This window comes from Miniopterus natalensis, chromosome 14 (genome assembly GCF_054644295.1).
Source record: "Miniopterus natalensis isolate mMinNat1 chromosome 14, mMinNat1.hap1, whole genome shotgun sequence".
NCBI classification, from domain to species: domain Eukaryota; kingdom Metazoa; phylum Chordata; class Mammalia; order Chiroptera; family Miniopteridae; genus Miniopterus; species Miniopterus natalensis.
Genome location: NC_142094.1, coordinates 50,831,267 through 50,849,882, shown reverse-complemented (window position 1 = coordinate 50,849,882; position 18,616 = coordinate 50,831,267). Strand labels below are relative to the sequence as shown.

Below are 18,616 nucleotides of genomic sequence, written 5' to 3'. Positions count from 1 at the left end.
GCGGGAGCCGGCCCCTCCCCGGAGCCTCCCCTAGGGTGTGGGCGCATCTGGGTCTAGTTCCCTCCCGCCGGCTGCCGTGGAGCCCGGGTGCGCACGGACTTGCGCGCTGAAGGTCCGCCCGGGTCGGCCCCTGGAGTTCCCCGGCGGGGGCGGCGGGCCGGGCGGGGACAAGGTCCGAGGGCCCGGGAGCGGCCGCCGCGCCAGGAGGTCCGGCCGCGAGCGTGACATCACGGGGAGGGGCCAGCGCGGCGCCCCCGGCGCGGAGCCGAGCGCGGAGAGCGCAGCGCCGGAGCCGAGCGGCGAGGAGCGCGCGCCGAGGCCCCGATGGAGCGGTACAAAGGTAAGGCGCGGGCCCCCCGCCGCGGGCGCCCGCTTCCTTCCCGCCCCGCCCCGCGCCCGGGACAGCTAGGGGTGGCGGGGGCGTCGCCGCGTGCGCCTCGCGTCCCGCGGGGACCCAGGTGAGCAGAGCCGCCCGTCCCCGCTCAGCCCGGACGCGGGCTGACGGCCGGGGCCACAGCGGCGCCGCGGGCGGGGTAGGTGGGCTCCTAGGTGGCCGCTGTGGCCCGGGCCCTGGGGTCCTCCCACGGCGCGGAGGGCTGGGGTCGGCGTGGCGGAGCTTCCCACCTGTGGGAGAAGAGAGGGTGCTCTTGGCGACCCCCCCCCAGACCCGGCCGCCCCTGAACGACGCTGGGGCCGGAGGAGGCACGGAGGGAGGTCAGAACGGTGGGGGGCGGCTTCGGCGCGAAGGGGCGAGTTGCTGGGGCTTCCCGCCGGGCGCCGGCGCGGGTGGAAGGCCGTCTGCAGACCCCGCGTAAAGCTGCGCGGAGATGCGCTCGGGAGGCGGGGTGGGCGCGCAGCCCCGCTCGCACCTTAGGCTCCCCAGTCTCCCCGCCGCTCCAGAAACCGTCCCTCCGAGCCCTTCTCCCCCACCCCACCCCTCCGAGCAGGGGAGGGGTGCAGGCGTTGGGGGCCGAGTGGGGTGCCCAGCAGGTGGAGCGCGCGGGGGCGTCCCGGCCCGAGGGTTTAGCCCAGTGCGCAGCGGGGCAAGTTTTGGGTTTGGCCCGGGGCCGGGGATCTTGGCCAAACCCTGGTGGGCGGGCCGGGCCGCGTTGCGCCGGGTTGAGCCCGGCTCGCACCCGTGCTCTGAGCCCCGGATCTCGGGCTGGAGTGCGGAAGGCTCAGATTGCAGACCTTTTGGAAAATGAATTTAAAGAGCGGCTCCTCAAACGCCACGCTGCGGGCCCCTTCAGTCCCCCTTTCTGCTGGGAAAGCCTCTCGCGCTCTCTTGTCCCGGACTCGTCTCTGCCAAACCTTACAGAGGAAATACTGTTACTATATTTATTTTCCCCTGAGAGACAGTAAGAAAGGCGAATGCTCAGATTCCCAAGGAATCTCCCTCCCTCCCTCCCTCCCTCCCTCCCAATAGTGTCTGTTTTCAGAAATTGACATTAGTAAGGAAACTTGAGGGACTGGCTGGAGCTCCCTAGACTAGCTGTGTCTTGTGTCTTTTGACTTTCCCATCGGTTTTTCTGATCTGAGTCACCTGGTTACAGGTGAGGGTGAAAGGCCTAAATTCTAGACAGGGCTTCACGTGTAAAGGAAGGGTCTTTGCCAAGAGCAGGGAAGCCAGCTGGGTTACCGGGCTAAGTTAGTTGGCAGCCTTTGGTTTCCTTCTGTGAACTTTCCCTGGAGCCTCTCACGCGTTTCTAACCCTGTGGGGTTTTTTTGTGTGTTTTTTTTTTGGTCTCAAATTCTGCCCAGATCAGGTCAGTTTTGTGCCTGAATGACTGAATGTGCTCTTGTGTAGTCTCAGAACTTCCCAGGCCCTCTCCTCATAAAATGGCAGTTTGCTGCTCCCTCCCCCGTCCTATGGGAGGGACCCTTCCCAGGGAATTCAGGACTCAAGTTGCCCCCAGATGGAAAGTGTTAGCCCCTCGCGTCCCTTCCAGCTCCGAGCCTGCCATTCCTGAACTGTATCAGCGCCAGGTTGAAGGTCCAGGTGGCAAGCTACTTTCTCAGATCAGTTTGTTAATCCTTCTAAATTAGGGCAAATCTGGGGCTTTCTTTCCCAATGCCCAGATATTATCAGAAGGCTTTTGTATGAATAGCTTTTGACTTGGCCCTTGACCGGAGAAAGGCTCCACACCCTTATCTTTTCCCCCTGAGAGCTTAACATCCTCCTACCCTGGAAGTTGGAGGCGTTTTGCCAACCGAAGGAGACCTGTTTCCAGTTCAGAGTGTTGATGTTTTGGGTGATACATGTATCTGCCTCATCAGTTTGCAATAAATCAGAGGCCGGGTGATAAGTAGATGCATTTGAGAGTTATCTGAATCGCAGAGACTAATCCAGCGCATCTTTTGGTGTCTGGAGGGAAAAAAAAATCTCATTTTCAAGTCTCACAGGCAAATGCTACCAATAGGTTTACTGTGCCTTTCAGCTGAAGAATTTGGGGGTTCCCCCATCCTTGTAAAATTCCCTGTTCTCTTGAGAAGTAGATGAGTTGTGCTTTGAACACTCCCTGAATTAAAATGTTGGTCTGTGTGAAATAAAGCATGTTGGGCCCAATCTTCAACTAATCAGCTCAGCTCTAACTGGAATCTTAGTCTCCCCCAGCTTCTCAGAGATTGGGGCCCCGCTCCCTTTTAGGGTGAGATTAATTATGGAATGACTGGGTGTAGTGGTTTTAACAACAAAGTTAATGAAAAGCAAGATCTACTCGGACTCTCAGATGTATGTAAAAATTGTAAAAAAGAATTCTTATTTGCGATATTTTAAAAATGTGTTATTTAAACGCCTCGATCTCTGTTTCTAAATTCCTAATTTTGAGCCCACTCCTCTCCCAGAGAAGTAGAATGCCTCATCACTGTCTCCAGAGTCTCAAAATGCTTTCTCTCATTCGTAAACCTTTTCAAGCACTGGATCTAGGAGAAATTATTTTCCATGTTCTTCAGCCTACATGTTACATAGTAGAGTTACTTCAAACTAGTCTATCATTTGTAGGCTCTGGCTCGACTGTTCATTCTTTCGTAGGCTGTAGAGGTGTCTGGAGCTAAAGAATGGTGGTAATATCACCCTGTGTCTAGTGCAGAAATATTTCCAGACTTTGTACCCATTCTCCCTAAGCCACTCTGCCAAACAGTCATGGCTTCTCAAGCAAAAACAAGCATGGGAGTGTCTTCCCAGAGAGATGGAGCTTTTATGAATGTTGTCATTAAAAGTGATGGTAGAGTTGCTACATCTTGTATGTGAATCTCTTTGGCGTCCTGTAAGCAGTGCTGGGTCCTGCAGGATGCCTTGAAAAGGTTCCTTCCCTTGGATGTTTACATATTTATGACTCCCCTAAGGGCATCCTTTCAGGGCTGCGTGAGCCCATTGGCTGAACTCAGCATGTGGTCAAGGATTCTGGTCCCTACTGCTCTTCCAGCTGGCCAGCGTGTCCAGGGCCAAAAGTGACTGACCTACTGTGGATTGCACTTGGAATGTCCACGCCGAAGCTTCCTGAAATTGCATCACACTTGGATCCAAGCATGCACGGTTGAGATAGTTGCTTGAATGTGGATCCTGTGTGTTTTTGTTTCTGAGTTGGATCGCCTGACTCCCAGGAGAGGGCACTCAGTTTTTGGGTACTGCAAGGCAGTAAAAATACTTGAAAGCTTATGTGGGACTCCTGAAATCCATGGTCAGGAAAGTCTGAAAAGGGAAAACAAATGAAAAGAGATGGGCTGGTTGATAATATTAATTTCACCTCATGTGTTCTGTTGTATTTCCATGCCTAGGAGCCCAGGATTTTCCCCGTTGAAGTTCTAGCGATCCTTAACCTTAGCTACACCTGGGACCCATGAGGGTGCTTTAAACAGCTTGGATGTAGAGTCTCCACGAGACAGAGACTTACCGAGTTAATGGGCCCAAGGGTGTGGCTCAGGCATTCTAATTTGTAAAGGTCTCCAGGTGATTTCAATGTGTAGCCAAAGTCGAGACCCACTGGAAGAAGATCAGTAGTTACATACATGCCCACCTCACCTGGAGAATGAAAAGCAGGCAAAGAGTGAAATGGACCCCCCTCCCCCCATACTCACGGTGTGCTCGAGACAAATCTTGTGACATCCACAGAAATCGAATGCCATTCACCTTAAGCTATTATAGGCTTTACAAGGCTGTGGGAACACTGCTTTAAAACAATCTCAAATGTGATGCTTCAGAATCCTGAGCTCAGGGTTCGCCCATGATTGTACTTGACCTTGAGCCCTTCTGACTTTGAAGCTCTTTGTGTGGGAGCCCTTGATGCTTTGGCAGTGAGATTGTCTGAAACAGAAATATGGAGAGGTCACCTTTGGTGCTGAATGACCAGGCAGGGTGGGGGGACTCTTCTTTGGGCCCTTCCCCTCTTCTGAAGGGGTAGGAGCTCTGGGAACTGGGCTGGTTCCCAGCACAGTTAAAGGGCCAGGAGGGGCCCACAAGCTTCAAAGCTTAGGAAGCTGTGCCAGTTTTCTTCGCAATCCCTTTAATGATGGGAAATGTTTCTCTAAAGACTTCTGTCATTCGGAGAAGGGAGACTTTCCCCAGGCCAAGGGAAGATGGCACCGCTGCCCAGAGCCCAGGCTGAGACATTGGGGGGTGGGGGGGGGGGGCAGACACAGTGCAATGAAAACAGTGGCTTGGGAACCAGACCTACGTGTTCTGTTTCCTTGGGCCAGTCACTGAGATCTCTGGGCCTCAGTTTCCCCATCTAGAAAGCAGCCTCCATGTTTGTCGATTTGCCTTTCTGAGCACTCGCAGAAGCGAGTCGCTCTGCGGTCACTGAGGAATCTTTGGAGGGGGGAGGCTGCCTTTGAGAGGAGAGGGAAATGAGGGAGGGAATGTGGGTAGTCCAACAAAGGTCAGTTTAGAATTGTGATTCTTATAAATAAAACTGATTTCCTGTTGAGAGCAGAGAGCAGCAGACTTAGTGGGAAAGAGAATGCCATCGCCATCTTAGGAATTTGTTTCTCAAGGACTTTTGAATGGAGCCACCCTCTGGGACCACTCCCATTTGAGAGACAGATCAACTGAGGCCTAAGGAGATTAAGCAAGAACTCAGTCAGAAGCAGGATAGAATGGCCCTGAAAATTGAGTTTCTATAGGGTAGAGTTCCAAATAACTGCAGGGCTTATTTAAAAGAAGTGCTCAAAGCTATTTCGGACTCATTCCCTGTCTCTTCCATCATCAGGGCCGAGCCCACATGCCTCCTCTTTCAGGAAGCCTCCCCTGTGTTTCCCTGTGTTCTCTCACTGTTTTAGGTATATCCTTATCAATGCCTGTCACATCCTAGGTACTTAAGTATTTGTTGAATTAACGTCACATTGCCTTATATTTTAAATATGTCTGTTTCTCCTGTTAGACTGAGCTCCTTTGAGACAGGGATCTTGTATTTCTCCTCCAAGTGTCCTCCCCCCAGCCCCTGGGCCATGATTGGGGAATGAATGAATTACAGGCAGTGGCACTACGTATCCTCACATGCTCTGGCCCTCGAGAGCAGACCTGGGTGGCAAAGGGCAGTGAAGCACAATCTCAAAGCCACATCCCGGGAGTGGAGACGCAGGCTGGCAGCGGCCGCCTCAAGCTTTCCCGACTTGAGCCTTATTTCTGTCTGTTCCAGCACAGGGGTGTTGCTGTCTGGTGGTACAGAGAAGGATCCTGCAGGTTTCTGCTTGTGAGTATGAGCCTGCCTGTGCCCTCTGCAGCAGCTCACCTGGCCTCCAGGGCACCCGAGGGCACAGACCTGGCTGTGCCCATGCTCGGGATGGAAGGCTGAGGGCACCTCACGGAGCTGGGTGCTGGCCCGGGCACTCGGGGGCTCGGGGTGCTCATCTAGCCTTTGCCACTAACTCGCTGTGCGACCTTGGGCAAGTCAATTAATCTCTCTGGGTCTTGTTTCCTCATTTGTACACATGAGGATAATCACTAACCTGCTCCGCTGGCTGCTTGGTGGAATACCTCGCAAGACCTATTGGTATTACTTTGAGAAAAGACACTGTTAAACCAGTTCCGGGAGGCAGATGCTCTGGAACCTCTGTGACGTGGTTCTGACCCCACCAGTTTCTGCCTTCTGGGTGGGGGTGGTCCTCACAGTGAATGTGGGCACCAGTTGTGGCCATCACGTGCTTTTTGAAGCTACTGGGAGCTCTGAGTTGGGGATGCTCAGCCTGTTCCCAGGCAACCTGACTTCTCAGAGAGCATCCCTGGACTGTTCCCCTTCCCCGGGATGTCAGCTGGAGGGGAGATGGGCCAGGAAGTGCTCATTAAGCCTTAAGTGTGGGGCCACATCCTGGCCCTGCCCAACTTTTCTCTGATGGTGCAGGAAGTTTATATAAGAGGGACCCTGACATGCTAACAAGAACTTCAAGCTCTTCACTCATTTTCTGTCACTTGGCTCTCCTCTTCTCCCTGGTTAGTCTCAAACTAACCAAAAGCTCCACTGAGGGAGGAGTAGGAGGAATGTATAGGAAAAATAGGAGCCGGGATCATCCTGGAGGCATTGCATGGGGCTGGTGTAAAAACAATGCCCCCAGGGTCTCTGTGCGTGTTTGGTGTTAGGGAGGAGTGGGGAGGGGCCCTGACACCAACAGAACCTCTTCCGTTTTCTAAACTGACTCCCTAGTTCTGTCTCACTTCCTCGAGCCCCTCCCAGGGACTTCAAAGACAGCCGCAGGCCTGGTGGAGTGTGGTGAGCTCTGAGCAGGAGCTCAGCCCAGCACACTGCACGTCAGCCGGGGACTCACCGAGAAAGGAGTCAGCTGTCAGCTCAGCCCCAGCAGCCTGCTGCTCGCCAGAACGAATGTTAGAGGTAGCTTTTCCAAGGAGGGTGGCTGGCCATCCTGGTTTGCCTGGGACTTGCCTGGTTTCCCCACTGTCAGTCCAGCATCCCAGGTATCCCCTGAGTCCCGGACAGACGGAGATGGTTGACCACTATATTCCCAGGCCTCCATTTTATTAAAAGTCCCAGATCAAGAATTTGGTTTCTCCATAGCCATGATGAACTAGAGCCAACCATTTAGTCTCTTTGACAAGAAAGCAAAAGTCCAAGACTTAGGGACTAGCAGCTGGTAACCAATCATGAGTGATACACACCAGCATGTTAAGTGAAAACAGCCAGACTCAAAAGCTTGCACACAGCGTGATTCCATTTAGGTGACTTTTTGGGGAGAAGCCAAATCGTAGGGAAAGAAAACAGGTCAGTAGTTGCTGAGGCTGAGGTTGGAGGAAGGGGTTGACCACCAAGGGGCAGGAGGGAAATTTGTGGAATGATAGAAATCTTTATTTTTCGAATCTTTATGTTGGTAGTGGTCACAGAGCCTTGGGTACTTATGAAAACTCAGAACTGTGTAGTTAAGAGGGCCCCCTCCCTTGTGTAAGTTATACCCCCAGAAAGCTGGGTTTAAAACCAACCCTAATAGCTGGTGATGCTGTGGTCAAAGGTGAAGATTCCATCACGCATACGTGTGGCCACCACAGGTTGTAACGGAATCTGAGATCTTGGTGTGGTCGTGCCTATAGCGATCTGTGGGTGCAGCAGAAGAGGGTGAAGACTTTTGGTACAAAGAAAAGACTGACTGCTCAATGGGATCTTAAATGCGGAAGACATTTCCGCTGGGCACGCATGGTGCAATGGTGCAAGCTCTCAGCCCACTTAGAGAAAATGACAGTTTTCCTCCAACCCAGCTGATGAGCCCAGGAAGGTCATTGCACATAGAAGCCTTAGCTCTAGTCCCACCCAGGGAACTCTGCTTCTGCACACACATGGATCTAATGTATTGACTTTGGCAGCCTTTCTGCATATCCCCCCCCCCCCCCCCGCCCCAACCACCACCAGTAAAGTTATTGAATTGCAATTGAGAACCCAAGTCTGCACAATGTTTCTTGGCTGACATTTTGTGTTGGGCAGTCTGTGCTAGTTAGCAAGGACTGATTTCGAGAGGGAAGAACCCATGATTTCGTAAAATAATGCACCTAACACCACGTGGTGTAAGGGATGGGCTCTCCTGTGTCCAGGCAGGGGGGAGACTCTTGATGTAAGGGCTGAGTCACCAGCCCTGGGTGTACCAGTCCAGGAGATGGGACGTGGAATCCTAAGAGAATGAAGGAGCATCACGTAGGTGGTGCTAGTGGAATCTGAAGATGTGAGTTTTTTAATCAAAACACTTATGGAATTGGCTTTCAGGTGAACCGTGTTTGGCTCTGTAGCCAGAGTGCTGGATTGATCTCCCTGGCTTCTTAAGTACAGCTCGTTAGAAGGCTGTGAACCTTCTATCCATGACGACCGCATGCGCCTGGGTCGCTTTCAACCATGAATTTCACAGGTGCAACTCTTCTTAACTGCAAATAAGTCCAAGTCCCTAGTCACTCATAAAGGCGGGTCTGCCTTGCTTGGTGTGGCTCTGCGGTTGAGCATTGACCTAGGATCCAGGAGATTGCAGCTCGATTCCCGGTCAGGGCACTTGCCCGGGTTGTGGGATCCCCAGTCGGGGGCATGCAGGAGGCAGCTGATCAATGATTCTCTCTCATCATTGATGTTCCAACTCTCTCTCCCCCTTTTTCTTACTTGCTCTGAAATCAATAAAGATATATTTAAAAAATAATAATAAAAATAAAGGCAGGTCTGTTCCACCTCTTCTGGGGTATTCAAGAAGATTTGCATAGGAATAGCTGGTGCAGCCCTTTGTTCTAATGGGCTCAACCAAAGGGGAATGTCGGGGTAAGAGGGGAGGCAAGAAATGTTTTTTTTGTGCCTATTTGAAGTGAAACTTGCCTGGTGCATGGTCACCCCGGCTTGTGGGTGGTCCACCTAGGAAGGGCCAGGTTTGGGGCAGCCCAAGGGCCCACTTGGAGTTTGAAGGCAAGGATGGGAGGGCTGCTGAGGAGACACTGGGGGGGTGCATAGGTGGGGAAATTCCATTTTTTACCTGGATGGCAAACTGTTGGCACTGTCTCCCCAGGGCACCCTGGCATCCTTTTGGGTCTGGGGACTGTCTTAGCCTTCCTGTTAGACCAACAAATGGGACTCCTGCCATTTCCTTCCATCCTTCACTCCCATTCTCCTCCCCCCGCCCAGTTTTTACACAACAGGATTTATTCATGTTAACTATAGTCAAGTCCCCAGATGGGGGGAGAAGAAAGAGATTGTGCTGAATGAGCTTATTGTTCTGAGATTTCACTGACTTCTTTTATTGAATGCCCACAATCCTGGAACATATTGCGCTGATTTACTAAAATTCAAATATGGTCCTTGTGGAAGGAACTCTGCCTGGGTGAGCGGTATCCCTGACGTCGGGGCTGGGACCTAATGGGTGGCGAGCTTGCTTGGGGCATCTCATCGCCATCTTTATAGTGTTGGGTCTTTGGGGGGCAGACTCAGTTACAGTCCCAGACTCTGGATGAGCTAGAGATGGTCACCACCTACTGCCCTTTGCATTTGTGAAATCCCCTTCTAGCATGTTCTTTGAAGAAATAAAGAGGACACCCCCCCATTCGGTACCACAGTTCACAGAGGCCCCCTGTGGCTTCTGCGTGGCAGCTTCCTGCACAAATAGAAGGAAACAGAGTGGTGACGTGGCAAGTGTGGACCTCACACCTGCGGCTCAAGTGTCTGATGCGGTGCAGCTGGGCCATGCCAGGCATGGCCGTTGGCTGACGTGTCTCAGCGTGTTCTAGAGATGGGCTCCCTGTGGTCAGTGTTGCTGCAGTTGTGGCTGCAGGTGCAATACGGCCGAGTGTGGTTGTCTGGATGGCTGCTGCACTGTTGCTCAGTGGCAGCTCCAGGTGTCTGGGGCCCTTGGGGATCTCCTGAGAGAGATCCGAGCTGGGAGAGGCCCCTGCCTCGTTGGAGACAATGGAAGCCTGTTTCTCTCCCGTTCAAGTCAGTAACATCCCAGAAGCCCCAGAAGTTAGCCTGTGAGAAAGCAGGTCAGGCTGATGACAAAACCTCACCCAGTGGGAGTGCACTGGGTGTGCACAGGCTCTCTTGCTCCTGTGCCTGCAGAGTTCTCTTTCTCTCTCTTCCTCTCCTTCCTCTCCCCCCTCCCCCCTCCCCCTCCCCCCCATCTCTTACTCTCACTTATTTTCCCCTCTTGACTTTCTCCCACTTTCTCTCCTTGTTTTTCTGCCAATTCCAGCCAGGTCTCCTGGGTCTTGAATCTAGAAAAGGGCTTCCCGCTGAGAACCCAAGGCCAGAAAGAGAGAGCCTCTCCTTGACCCCAGGCCCCTGGTGGCCACAGGCCCTCATTTCTAGTAACCATGGCCTGAGTCCCAGGCTCCCCCAGGAGGAGCTGATGACCTCAGAGTCCGGGTGGGGAAACGGGTTTGCTCTCAGCCGGATGAGGGGGCCTGCGTGAAACTCTGTTCAGTGTGGGCCCTGCTGCTCCCCCTAGCAAGTGTCACTGCACATGGCCAGGTGCACAGAAGGCCACCTCCCCAGCCCTCATGGCCCGAGCCATTTGTTCACCCGGGACCTTGCCAGCCACCCTAGCTGGCCTAGAGCAGGCTGGTGTCACAGTGACTAGAATTCCCAGGGAAGAGTTCTCCTGCTCTCTCTGTGGGTCCTTAAACAGCCCTGTGCCCTGTAACCTCCCAGGGGTGGGAGAAGCAGTCTTGGCCCTGCCCTGGGCTCCTCCCCCAGCCATCCCCAGCTTCCTGCAAACCAGCCTCAGAGGAGGGCCTGGCACCCGCACAGGGGGAGCCTGAGAACGCACCACAGTTTGGACCAAAGTTCCAAACATGAAGGCTCAACGTTGACTAAAATAATTTTTTCCCATTGACCTCCTGGCCTCGCAGTGGGCAGGCGTCCACCCCCCGCCCATCTGATGTGGGTTTGGTGCGTGTAACTGTAAACAGTTCAGGCTGTGAGCAGATCTCCTCCAAGAGTTATGGGATCCAGGTGTCCGGCCCTGCTCGCCATGCGCTGTTTCCCTCAAGAGTGGGAACGGCCGGTTTGTTCTCAGAGGGAGCGGTTAGGCTGTTGCTTTTGGGACCAAATCCTTCTGAAGCGTGACTCCCTCCCGTGCCCTCACCCCCCAGGTCTCCACTCAGGACTGAAGGAGACCTGGAGGCTCTAATTCATTAGTGAGTCTCTTAGTGTATGGGGGGGATTGCTTCTCTGACCCCTGAGGTACACGCCCCAGGGCTCTCAAGGATGCAGGGAGGCACCAAGATGTTGATATTGACGCTCAGAGCTGACCAGCAGTCGTGTTCTCCATGCGAGAACATGGGCCCGCTACTCAGGGCAGGAGACTGAGCTCAGGTCCACGTCCGTCTCGTTTCCCCAGCACAGCTAGGCTCCTGACTTGGGCGGGGGAGCAGCAGCCAGGAGCCTCTTGTCCTCAGCAGGAGGCCCCTGGAGTGTGGAGGTGACTTTGGGCAATTACCTCCCTTTCCCTAGCAGTAGAGTAGGGAGTCATCTCCCGAAAGTAGTCACCAGGATTGTGTTGGAAAAAGCCTTCAGTAGTTTGAAGGGATATAGAGAGGGGCACAGAGCTTTGGGGGTCTGGCTTCCTCCCCTTTTTGCATCCTTGCAGCCCTAAACATACCTAGCTGGTGGGGCCACGGTGAAGGGGGAAGAAGCTAATAAATAAGTGCATTTGCTTCGCAGATACTGGGCATGACTGGGTCGTGTGTGCATGTGCACGTGTGTGTGTGTTTTGTAGGAGAGGGGGTGTCAGCCCATTTTCTTAAGATTTCCTAAAGGTCTTTACCTAGTGCCCTTAAAAGATAAAATTGCTGTCCTGCAAGGAGGTTAATTTTCCTGCCCTGAGGAGGCTGAGGCAGCTTGGAGGAAAGCGACAGTGTCCAGGTACTGTGATTGTTGGTGGAGTGACTCCACATTCCTAGCTTATCGGTCATGTCTATCTCTGCTGTGACACCTTGAACCCCGAAGTCTAACTCCTCATTGCACCTTGCATAGCACTCCCCGCCCCCCATGCCTGCCTACGTGGCTACCTTGTGTCTGTGCGTATAGATTTCCTCTCTGGCCAGAAAATATAAGGGCAACCACATATCTTGGAGCAAAATATTTTCTGCAAATGGCTTTTTTTCTTTTAAGAAAATGGCCATTATTGAGTGTGAACATGCGTTAGATTCAGGAGGAAACAGCTGGCCGGTGGAGATCCTGGTAGGGTCTTGAGTAAGATTCCGCTGCGTCACTAATGACTTTATTGGGTACATTTCCAGCTGAGGTGCCCTTGGTGGCTGGGAGGTTTCGTGGCTGAGAACTTTCATCAGGGCATGAGCAGCAGCAGGAGCAGCGTCCAGCCGAGGCCAGGAAGGGAGGTCTTCATTTCCCTCAGGCCAGTGCAGACCTGCCCACTGATGCCTTTCATCCACCTTGGTAGCTCAGCTTGGATGCTCATGAGCCTTTTTCTTTCTAGGATATTCTATGGGTTTCTCTAAGACTTCATTACATTGCTGCTGTAGAGGAGGTGAGCCCAGGTTTCTTAAGGCCCCCGATGAGGCCCTGTTCCATGAATGCTGGTGGTGTCTAGGGCGACTCGCCAGTGGCTGGAGAAAGCAAGGAAACATGCTACCCCTTTTACTAGAAAAGATCTGAGCTCCTGCACGTGGCCCCGTCCTATTTGTCTAGTCTCTGTGGCCATTTCTCTCGTTGATCTATGCCCCAGCCACTCTGGGTTCCTTGTGGTTTCCCAAACTGGGCTTTTGCATGTTCTGCTCTATTGGCCTGAAATGCTCTCCCCTCGGGACTGCCCGCCAGGCTTATCTGGCAAGACTCACTCAGCGCTGACCCCTTGACCCCCTGAGCCTTTAACCCTTTACTGCATCTTGCACAGCCCTCCACGGTCACGGTCGTCGTGTCCGTGTTATAGTTGATGGAAAGTCTATGTTTCCAGGAGGCTGTAAGCTCTGTAGGGGTCAAAAGTCCTTCTTCTTTGCGTCCACAGCACCTGGTCACCTATGGAATTGTGTGCCTGTCCTCAGGCTTTCTCAGAGTTCTGTTACAGCAAAGTTAAAGGCTTCTGTTCACTGTCGGACACGCTGACAAAGTTACCAGGCAGCTGTCAGGAAGGAGAGAGAGACTTACAATGTCTAAAACCTTCAAGGGATTGACACTGAGAATATTACAAGGAACTCCTGCGAGCCAACCAGAGAAAGGCAGACACCTCAGTAGCAAAGGAGATGAAGGAAGGATATGCCTGGCAGTTGCCAGGGGAAGGGGCCTCCTAAAAGCTAACGAGCACCTGAAGAAATGCTTGGGCTCCTTTAGTCATCAGAGACCAGCCGACCAAAGCCACCAGCCAGGGGCTGGGCGAAGCGAGAGGCTGCAGGGTGCCGAGCGTCTGCATGGTCCGCACAGGCCATAGTCCCTGCAGCGCTGTCTGCGGTGGTGAGGGCCCCAGGCAGGCCGATGTCACCTGGGGGAGTGCGCAGGTGAACTGTGGTGGCGGGTGCACATCCTGGAGCATTGCGCCACAGTAAGAAGCAGTGGATTAGATGTCACGCCCAACATAGATGGCCCTTTAAGACATAGTGCCGACTGGAAGGCAAGCAGCAGAGTAGGACATTTGACAAGAGCATTTGCAGCCACTAAAAATCCAGAAGGCGGTGCACATTGAGCCGAAACACTTACAAATGAAAAGGTGCATATGAGAAAGGCCTTCTGTGTTGGGCGGGGAAAGGGTATGGGGATGGAGGGGAGCTGGTAAGAGTTTGCTCGCAGTCTGCTGCTTCTCCCAGAAGCCTGTAGCTTCGGCTGGCAGCAGAATGGGGCAGAGGGCCGCGGGGGGGAGGGGGACCCCTCCCCGCACCTACAGTGGGGAGAGGATGTGGGGAGGCCGAGCTCCTCTCTATTAGTTGCCGGCCTGTCCAAGACTCTTTGATGGTGAGGTTGCGGAAACCGGCCACCGTTGCGTTCGGCTCCGCAGCTTCTGTTGTCAGAGCTGTCGTGGTGGTTAGCAGCCCGCCCTCCTCATGGGAGAGGGTGCTCAGAACAGCCTCGGTAAGCCTGGGAGGGGAGAGCTGGCTTTCAGTGGCCGAGTGTTTTTGCGGCTGCCCCCGGCCGCTCAGCACCTGGGGTCATCTCTGGGCCCATATTGCTAAGTACAGGTCATGGCCAAGAGCGGACGTCCACACGTTCGTTGGAGTGAGGAGAAGGCATCAGAGTTGGATTTTTCCAGTGCCTGATTGACTAGACTCTGTGCACAGGTGCATTTTGGCTCATCTGTACTCTCTTCCACACTTTTCTGAGGTCGAGGGGCCACAGACGTACCGAAGTTTTCCTCATGTTACTGAAGGGGTTCTGAGGGTGAGAGTGGGTGTGGAGTCAGCCCACAGGCTGACAGCCTCTTGTGGCAGGTGTAGGACAGTTGCTGGAGATTCCTGAGGAGAGCCTTGGCCTGATGAAATAACCTTTTCTGAAAGGAGGCTTCTCCGTGTGTCTGCGTTCTAGGTGTCCTAGTTCCCTGTTTTGTCCCCACTGGCCCAGCCAGGCCTTTGCTCATAAATTTGTTTATGACAGTTAACATGCTCCCACCCCTTCGCCCTTCCCAGTCACACCCACCTTCCTCCACTGCCCCCTCCTCCAGGAAGCCAGCTTTCATTGATCACATCAGGCCCTAGCTGCTCGTACTTCACGCCCCAGTCAGCACACCTGTGTCTGGGCCTCTGTTCCTTCTATCCCTGTCTTGTCTCCATGGCTAGCTTTATAGCCCCTACAATGCACAGCAGAGTGTTTGGCACACAGGGGGGCATTTACTTTGTTCCTGGTAATTCCCAGGAATTTCTGTCCCATCTTCCTCTTTCCACCAGACCTTACACCTTCCAAAGTTCCTCCTGAGTGTGGGCTTGGCACTGCTGTGTGCATGTGGCCATTGAGAGGCAAGGCATGGATGGTGCCTGGCTGTCTGGGCATGGTTCGCATGGCTTGGGCCCTTCCCCCAGTGGGCCTGGAGGTCGGTGTCTACCCAGCACGCAGGAGGCCTTGTGTGCTGTGAGATTAGTGAGATGACCGAGGACCCTGGCTTGGCAGGGGAAAGGAAGGTGAGCATGTCGCACATTTCTTACAATTTGCAATAGATAAGTGAGGATATTCTCACTTGGAAAATAAATCTCACCGCAGGCAGCATTCAGCCACACGCCATTTGAGCCCAACAGCTGTCTCTCATTTGTTGGCAAATGTTCCCGGTGATGAATGTCCCCCATCCACGCTCACAGCCGTCCCTAAATGGAGGCTTTGGACAAGTGTGTGCGGGGGGAACAATGGCTCTTCTCAGAGAGCTCTCGGCAGACGCTCCCAGTGAAGTTGGTTCATCACTTGGAACTGGGTCAAGACCACAGACAAGACGCCATTGATTCGGCAAGGAAGGCCCCACAGCCGCGGGGCCAGGCTGAAGGTAGCGCAGCGCAGGGAAGGGTGGGCTTCTGAGGAATGACTAGCGTGAATGCTCCTGCCTCTCAATACTGCCTTCTAGAAGCTGACTTTGGGATGACGGCCCTTCCTCTTGGTGCATTTGCAAACCCCTTTGCAGTCTTTATGGGGTTATTGGGTTTGGGAGGGTCTAGTCCTCCTAGGACGGAGTGTGTTTCCACGTTCACTGTTGTTAGATGGATGAGGGTACTGGGCTAGGAGAGAGGAAGGGCTAGACCCAGGATCTGACCTTGGCCCTGGCCTCCTGGCCTGAATCTCTCTGCTTCATTCCTCCTGTAACCAGGTAGGAGGGGCTGATGGACTAAGGACAAGATGAGCTGGGGAGTTAGGTAGAGCCACTGAGGGCCCTGTCCTCAGAGCCCGGCTGCAGCTGGGGGCAGGTGTCTCAGCGCCCTCAGCCCCAGGGCAGGCGCTCAAGCCCAGCTTCCAGCAGGTCTGCTTCCGTACTCCCTCTCTGGTTGTGTTTCCTGACTTTCCAGGACAGAGCGCACAGGTCATGTTTCCCAGCGGGTAGGGCCCAACTTGGCAAATTCAGTTTTACTCCCCCCCCCCGTATTTTCATTCTTGTTTTGCCCCTGCAGTGGAGTTATTTTAAATAATTTAAAATAGCAAAAACGACAGCTACACATTTCAAATTGCTGTTTCACTCTGTAAAGAATTCAGTGTAGCAATTTTACATCTATTTTTATGGCAAAAGTCATCCATGCTTATTATAAAATATGCATATGTAGCAAAAATTTATATCCCGGAATGTCAGAATTCTTAGAATTCCACCCTCAACGATACTGTCTGTCAAGGATATATTCGTCCAAACATTTCCCCTCCTCTCTGCAATGATCTTAACTCCCTTCCCTTCACCCTTTCTCTGCCCTCCCCACCCCTCGGGTACAGTAAAAAGTAAGCCCCCCTCAGACCCCTGTTCACTTTCTGTCCCTTGCCCCAGTGTATTATGTAGCCTTCAGAAAAATAACATATCAGCAGCCACCTGTGTGTCATCTCCCCTCCTCCCTTCAGGTGGAGCGTACTCACCGGCAACCTTGCTGTTTAAGAACCATTTGTGTGTGAGAGTGTGTGTGTATCTTTTTCCTTTTTAAAAAACAGCTTTATAAAGATATCATTCATATATCGTACAATTCACCATTTAAAGTGTGCAACCCAGTTTTTAGTATCGTCACAGACATGTGCACCCATGACCACGTCGATTTTAGAAGATTTTCACTATCTCAGGAAGAAACCCCATACCCTTATCCTATCACTCCTTGGCCTCCATTCTCGCCCTGCCACCCAGCCCTAAGCAACCATTAATCTACTCTCTGCCTCTATGGATTTCCCTCTTCTGGACTTTCATCTGAACAGAATCACATAGTATGTAGACGCTTGTGATTGGCTTCTTTATCGGCATAATGTTGTTGAGGTTTAGTCCAAGTTGTAGCAAGTTGCCAGTACTTCGTTTCCTTTTATGGCCAGTTAATATTGCGTGGTATGTGTAAGCGTAGATATAATACACCTTGTTTATCCAGTCACGTTCCCACCAGCTATGTTTTCTTCTAGTACATTTGTGATCTTTGTTTCATGTTTTAGGTTTTTGAACAATCTGAAATTCTTCATAAGGTATGACATAGGGGTCCAAATGTGTATTTTTCCATATGGTTACATCCTTGTACGCACAGTGTTTTTCAACAGTCTATCTTTTTCTCCATGTGTGTATCATAAATGAAAGCACTGTATATACGAGGGCCTAGTCTGTACATTCTCAAATTTTTCCTTGAGTTTTTTGGTTCATTCATATGCCATGACAATGCTGTTTTAATTTTTGTAACTTTGTGACTTTCCCTTACTAGCATTTATTAAACCTTATCTGTATAGAATTTAGAGTTCGAGATTGTGCCAATCAAATGCAACATTGTTCCTGCCGTCTATAAACTTGTAGCAAATAAAATTCCCATTGCCATACCCTCTACAAACCACTCTAGATACATTATCTTATTTCATCTGATGATTCTATGAGGTTAAGTAGAGCTTTTCATTTCCATTGTAGACATGAGGAAACCAAGGCTTTGAGATAAATACCCCTGAGACAGAAAGAAGACACAGGGTTGTCTTTCAAAATGTCCTGGGTCAGGTGCTCTTGGGTGTTTGTGGAGAAAATGTCCAGAGCACCATGGTGGGCAATTCCACGCAGGGTCTTCCCTGGAACCAGTGTCTGCTCCCTAGCAGTAGAACACCCGATATAACAGCCTTTTCGGGGAGCCCCACGCCTTGGAATGGGAGCCTCGGGAACATACATTCAGTCCGAGTTGTCATTGAGAGCCCAGACGGTGGGGAAGCGAAGTCCTTTGGCTCCCTTCTCTTCCCAGATTGTGTAACTCAAATCCCTTCCAGGAACAGAGTTTTGTTTTGTGTTTTTTATCCCCCTTGCAAAAGGATAGCAAAAGTATTTGCCACATAAAAGCATACAAAGCCCCACAAAGTCCCAACCAATGAAATCATCATCTCTTCCCAGGCAGACTCCCTCTCCTGACCTTGGCTGTTGTCACTCTCGGGGGAGCTGTAAGGCCAGGGAGCTGACTGGCTGGAGGGGGAGACCTGCTTAACTTTCACTTCCTCAGACTTCCTCAGACACTTGGGGTTCGGGGGTTATGGGATTAAGAGAGCGTCATGTGACTGCCCTGGGCGCGCTCGCTGGTAGGAATGTGGGGAAAAACCCATGTGGAATAAGGAATCTCAGAATGCTTTTGCCTAGAAATAGCAATAAAAATGCAGTTCAGTTGCCTCTGTGTTTTAGAGCTTCCACCAATGGAGAAAGTGTCTGTCTGGCTGTCTTCTCCCCATCATCCCCAAAGACATTTGTTTTATGGGAGAACTTTTCCAATATTTTAACAATGCTACTGGGTGATAGGTGGCTGGGCTTTATTTTTTACTGTGGGAAATAGGATATTTAGGCCTGGTCGGTGTGACCTGCCTCTGAAGATCCTGGTGTTGCCGACTCTGTCTCTTCACCACTACAGAGTAGCTGTTTTAGGTGATATATATATAGATATAGATGATATAGATATAGATATATAATCTGGTATAGTTGGTACAGTCCCTTCTCCATCTGGTGATGCCCTAGGGTCAATGCTTCCTTATGGCTGGTGGGTCTGGGACTCTCTGGTCCAGATCTCCTTAGGGATGGCCAATGATATGTTCTTGGCCTTCCCCTGGTGGCC

General features: G+C 52.2%; 1 protein-coding gene across 1 annotated transcript in view; it reads left to right on the top strand.

Moving 5' to 3' along the window:
* The first annotated feature begins 307 nt into the window (after nt 1–307).
* AFAP1L2 (actin filament associated protein 1 like 2) overlaps nt 308–18,616 on the top strand; it is a 74,934-nt gene continuing 56,625 nt past the window's right edge. Inside the window, exon 1 of the mRNA XM_087823969.1 lies at nt 308–340. Coding sequence (XP_087680095.1) covers nt 325–340 — 16 coding nt within the window. The 5' untranslated portion in view covers nt 308–324. The remainder of the gene's footprint in view (nt 341–18,616) is intronic.